Genomic DNA, 5,551 nt, shown 5'->3' on the forward strand with positions numbered 1-5,551 from the left:
GAAAACGTTTCGACTTAAACATTCTTTTACCAACTTCTAGAAAGTTTTCACTATTCTTCTTAAATTGCCGTTTCGACTTGAAATGTAAGGACTAACTTTTTTATAGATAAATTTAAACTAAAGAGTTATTCAACATTTTACTACTTAACCGGTAAAAAAATGGACATTACTTTACAATGGAAAAGAGCACATTTTCTCCATAAGAGTTTAAAGATTCACGTTTATTTTTTTTCTATTGTATTTTGATTAAGTTTAAGTAACATGTTGTCCCATTTATTAGGTGCAGACTTCAATTTCTTAATGGTTATAGAAAGTTAAATACGATATCATCACTGTTGGAAGGTGTAATGAAATTCATGTTTTCAACTATTTTCTTACTTACATATTAAATAAAACTAACTAATATAATTTAAGAGGAAAATTTCAACGCTTTGATAGGACTGTATCCTTTAAAATTTAATAAAAATTACGTTTATTTGGACAGTAGATTTTCTACAAATGCTACTGTCAAATTTATGGATCTGAGATCGATACTTGAAGAGAAGAAATGAAGAAGAGAGAAAAAGGAGCAATTCTCATTACACTGTAATTGATCCGTCAAAATCTCTACATCTACAGTACTTAGCTATAGTAATAACTACCTAATTACAGATGTAACTGTCTAACTACTAATTGTGGTCAACTAATCACTAACTATAGTTAACTACTAATCATTAAGTTAACCTGGGTCACCATTATATGGCTCATTACCCCCCTCAAGCTAGGACTAATGAATATGTTCTGAAGGCCTAGCTTGGATAACAAATGAGAATGTTGCACAATACTCAAGCCTTTAGTTAGGATGTCAGCATTTTGATCAACAGACTTCAAATAGACAGTGTGAACCAAGCCCAAATGAACCTTCTCACGAATAAAATGACAATCAATATCAATGTGCTTGGTTCGTTCATGAAACACAGGATTGGCAGCAATTTGCATGGCTGATTTACTGTCACAGTGAAGGGGAACTGGGAGTGTGAGAGTGACTCCCAATTCAGCAAATAAGCCAACGAGCCAAACAATTTCTGCAACTGTGGAAGCCAAACTTTGATATTCTGCTTCAGTTGAACTTCTTGAAATAGTACTTTGCTTTTTTGACTTCCATGAGATGAGAGAATTACCAAACTTCACTAAATAGCCAGTGACTGATCTTCTCGTATTTGGACATGCAGCCCAATCAGCATCACAGTAGGCTGTCAACTATGTAGAAGCTGCAGCTGACATAAGAATTCCAAGCCCTGGACTCTGCTTAATATACCTCACCACTCGCAAGGCAGCTTCCATGTGAGAATGCTTGGGAGCTTGCATGAACTGGCTCAAAGATTGAACAACAAAAGAGATGGCAGGCCTTGTAATTGTCAAATAAAGTAGCCTCCCTATTAGTCTTTGATAAGCACCAGGATCCTCAAGTAGGCTGTCATCCTTGAGGCCTAAATGATTATCATAAGACACTGTAGTGAGCTTCTGATTAACCTCAATAGGAGCATGAACTGGTTTGGACCCTGCTAGACCAACATCTAAAATAAGCTCAAGAGCATACTTCCTCTGGTGTAACAAGATCCCCTCTTTGTTTCTGGCAAATTCAATTCCCAGAAAATACCTCAACTCTCCAAGATCTTTGATCTTAAAATTCTGATGCAAACTTTGTTTAGTGCTTGAAATGAGTTCATCATTATCCCCAGTAATTAAAAGATCATCAACATAGACCAAAACAATCACAATATGAGAATCTTGCTTCTTGGTAAACAAGGAATAATCAAAATGACTTTGTTTGAAACCTGAGTTAAGCAGTGCTGTGGTGAGTTTAATATTCCACTGTCTTGAAGCTTGCTTAAGTCCATAAAGTGACTTGAGCAATCTACAGACCTGTGTCTTCCCTTGTTTAGGAGAAAACCCTTGAGGTAAAGTCATGTATACCTCTTCTTCCAAATCCCCTTGCAAAAAAGCATTATAAACATCCATCTGATACAGTGTCCACCCTTTGGTAGCTGCTATGGATACAATTGACCTGACAGTTACCATTTTCACAACAGGTGAAAAAGTTTCCTGATAGTCTAGTCCCTCCTTTTGATTGTACCCTTTTGCTACTAACCTAGCCTTATACCTCTCAACTTCTTCAGTGGAAGTATACTTGATTTTGTACACCCATTTGCATCCAATTGCTCTTTTATTTGGAGGCAATGACACTACCTCCCAAGTCTTGTTATCTTCCAATGCTTGAATTTCTGCTTTCATAGCTTCAATCCACTTCACATCTTTGGCTGCCTCATAGTATGAAACTGGTTCAACTTCAGAGGACATTTGAGAGATGTAAGCTTGATATGAGGCAGAAAATCTTGTGTACTGAATAGAATTGCTAATAGGATACTGGCAATGTGCTGCATGGGAAGAGTTAGGCCTCTGCATGGGCCCAATATAATCCTTCAGCCAAATAGGAGGCCTTGAAGTTCTTCCTGATCTCTTCAGTTCTCCAGCATTGTTCTCATGCTGCCCTGTAGCTGATACTTCTACATGTGGTAGAGAATGAGAGTCTAAAGATGAATTAATGTCTGCTGGAACAGATTCTTCAGGATCATAAGATGAAATGGAATGTGATTCATTCATGTCATTGATAATAGAGGGAAAAACAATGGGAGGTTGATCAGGACAAGGATCAACACTCTGAAATTCATCTGCAAAAAAAGAAGAGTCTTGGTGAAGACCCTGAAATGGATACACATCTTCATGAAATATCACATCCCTACTGATAAAGAGTGTTTTATGCTCAATGTCATACAGCCTATATCCCTTTTGTGTGCTTGCATATCCCAGAAACACTGATCTTATAGACCTAGGTGCAAATTTGTCTCCTCTTGGCAACCTTGCTGCAAAACACAAGCACCCTATAATTCTCATGTATGACAATGCAGGCTGTTTCCCATAGAATAGCTCAAAAGGTGACTTGTTCCCCAGTATTGTCGAAGGAACTCTGTTTATTATGTATACAGAAGCATCTACACAAGCACCCCAAAACTTCACTGGAAAGTGCCCCTGAAACCTGATGGCTCTTGCTGTCTCCAGAATATGCCTGTGTCTCCTCTCCACCACTCCATTCTGTTGAGGAGTGTGTGGACAAGAACTCTGATGTATAATTCCATGCATTTGGAACAATGTTGCACAATTATGGTTGAAAAATTCAGAACCATTGTCTGACCTAAAACATTTGATCATTTTACCAAACTGAGTCTTTACCATAACAATGAAGTTTTTCAGTACTGTAATAACATCAGACTTAAGATGCAAGAAGAAAATCCAAATCCATCTAGAGTGATCATCAACCATTGTGAGAAAATATCTTTTTCCATTATATGTAGGTACTTTATATGGTCCCCAAACATCCATGTGTAGCAAATCAAATACATTTTCTGCTCTACTGTTACTGACTGGAAAAGAAGTCCTAGCTTGTCTGGCTAACGGACATATGTCACAAGGACTTATTTCTGCTCTACTGCTACTATGTATACTAGGAATTTCTTAAGAACTTGGATTGGAACATGTCCCATTCTCTTGTGCCATAGCTCAACTTCATTCCTGTGAGCAATCATCACCAATGACTTGGTATTATTCCTGTTTTTCCTTTGTGAATGCAGCACATACAATCCTTCTTCTTCTTTACCAATCTCCTTCACCTTCCCAGTGAAGAGATCCTGAAATATGCAGAAATTTGAAAAAAAATGCAGCACAACAGTTTAAAGCTTTTGTCAGTTGAGACACATACAAGAGATTAAACTTGAAAGCTGGTACACACAAGACATTGTTAATAGTATTACCTCCATCTAATTGACAACTACCAACATGTGACACCTTAGTAGACTCTCCAGTAGGGAGCTGTACATTTCCTGCGTTACCTACTAACAATTTTTCAAGCAGAAGTTTCTCATTACCAACCATATGATTAGTAGCTCCAGTATCTACTATCCATTTCTCATCAATATTTGGTTCATAAGAAACATTACCTACCATGTGTGCACTGGTAGAGGATTTAGAGAGTGATGCCTTGTTTAGTAGGTTTAGAATCTGACTATATTGTTCAGGAGTGAACATTTGCATAGGCCCCAAATTCTGTTGCCCCTGATGACTATGTGATTCAGTAGTGAATCCTTGCATAGGTCCTAGATGTTGCTCCTGTGTCATCATGACTGAGGAAGGTGGATTTGGCTGGTTACTTGAACCTCCAACCATATTAGCTCGTTTCTGAGGCTTAAAATCTGTAGGATACCCTATCAACTTGTAGCAGTTTGCCTTTAAATGTCCCTTCCTATTGCAGTAATCACACTTCATCAATTTGTAACATTCCTCCTTGGTATGTCCCTTTAAATGACAGAAATCACATTCAACATTGAAATTCCTTCTTTGTTTTTGACCAATCTTAGAGCTGAACAGGGCAGTAGGATCAATAGACTCAGTACTATGACTCCAACCTGCTACTAGTTTCTGGCTTTCATCTTGAAGAATCATAGAATAGGCTTGATTAACAGTAGGAATTTTAGATTTCACTATGATTTGACTACGAGCTTGACTGTAGCTATCATTTAACCCCATTAAAACTGCCATAAACGTTGATACTCCTGTCGTTCAGTAAATTTCTTTGACTTATCACAACAAACAGGTGGAGGCATAATCGAATCATACTCATCCCATAGATTCTTCAATTTTGAGTAGTAAACTGAAACAGAAGATGTACCTTGTGTTAGTGAAAAAATCTCCCTGTGTAAGTAGTACATTCTCGATGCATTAACCTTATCAAATCGTTCCTTGAGATCCGACCAGATTGCATATGCACTTGACCGGAATAATACTCCACTCAGCAAATCGCGGCTCACATTGTGCATTATCCATGACTTCACAATAGCATTGCAGCGGTCCCATAGATTTGCATGAGTGTCTCCATAAGTATCACGCGTTACCGATCCATCGATGAACCCTAATTTGTTCCGTGTTAGCAACGAAACCTCCATCGCTTGACTCCAAATCGTGTAATTTTCCATTCCTTGCAGTTGAAAACCAAGTGATAATGCTCCCGGTGTGTCCGATGGGTGCAAATACAGTGGATAATTATGATCTATCATCACTATTGATCGATTTGTTACCTCCTCTGTACGACAGGTGGTTTCATCTCCGGCCATGACCTTTTCCGGCTAGAAAATTTTGGAAAAAAACAACTGATGAATCTCTTGTTTTCAACAATTCTCAGTGAAAAACTTTAGATTCAATCGTCTATATGCTCTGATACCATGTCAAATTTATGGATCTGAGATCGATACTTGAAGAGAAGAAATGAAGAAGAGAGAAAAAGGAGCAATTCTCATTACACTGTAATTGATCCGTCAAAATCTCTACATCTACAGTACTTAGCTATAGTAATAACTACCTAATTACAGATGTAACTGCCTAACTACTAACTGTGGTCAACTAATCACTAACTATAGTTAACTACTAATCATTAAGTTAACCTGGGTCACCATTATATGGC

General features: G+C 37.7%; 2 protein-coding genes across 2 annotated transcripts; both read right to left on the reverse strand.

Annotated features, from left to right (window-relative positions):
* Window positions 1–3,512: 3,512 nt before the first annotated feature.
* LOC138888663 (uncharacterized) lies at window positions 3,513–4,620 on the reverse strand. The gene is made up of 2 exons (XM_070170565.1): window positions 3,823–4,620; window positions 3,513–3,725 (listed from the first exon to the last, which is right to left on the reverse strand). Exons 1-2 carry the CDS (start codon window positions 4,618–4,620, stop codon window positions 3,513–3,515), a joined length of 1,011 nt encoding a protein of 336 aa, XP_070026666.1.
* On the reverse strand, window positions 4,620–5,204 carry LOC138888664 (uncharacterized). Its single transcript, XM_070170567.1, has one exon. The coding sequence runs from the start codon at window positions 5,202–5,204 to the stop codon at window positions 4,620–4,622; it is 585 nt and encodes a 194-aa protein (XP_070026668.1).
* Window positions 5,205–5,551: the final 347 nt, after the last annotated feature.

The sequence above is a fragment of the Nicotiana sylvestris genome, chromosome 3 (genome assembly GCF_000393655.2).
Source record: "Nicotiana sylvestris chromosome 3, ASM39365v2, whole genome shotgun sequence".
NCBI classification, from domain to species: Eukaryota; Viridiplantae; Streptophyta; class Magnoliopsida; order Solanales; family Solanaceae; genus Nicotiana; species Nicotiana sylvestris.

What these genes read in the sequence shown, in the direction of transcription:
- LOC138888663 (XM_070170565.1), bottom strand. Translation starts at nt 4,620, where the DNA reads ATGGGGTTAAATGATAGCTACAGTCAAGCTCGTAGTCAAATCATAGTG. An exon ending in CTATTAACAATGTCTTGTGT is followed by an intron (nt 3,726 to 3,822) that starts GTACCAGCTTTC and finishes TGCATATTTCAG; the next exon opens with GATCTCTTCACTGGGAAGGT.
- LOC138888664 (XM_070170567.1), bottom strand. Translation starts at nt 5,204, where the DNA reads ATGGCCGGAGATGAAACCACCTGTCGTACAGAGGAGGTAACAAATCGA.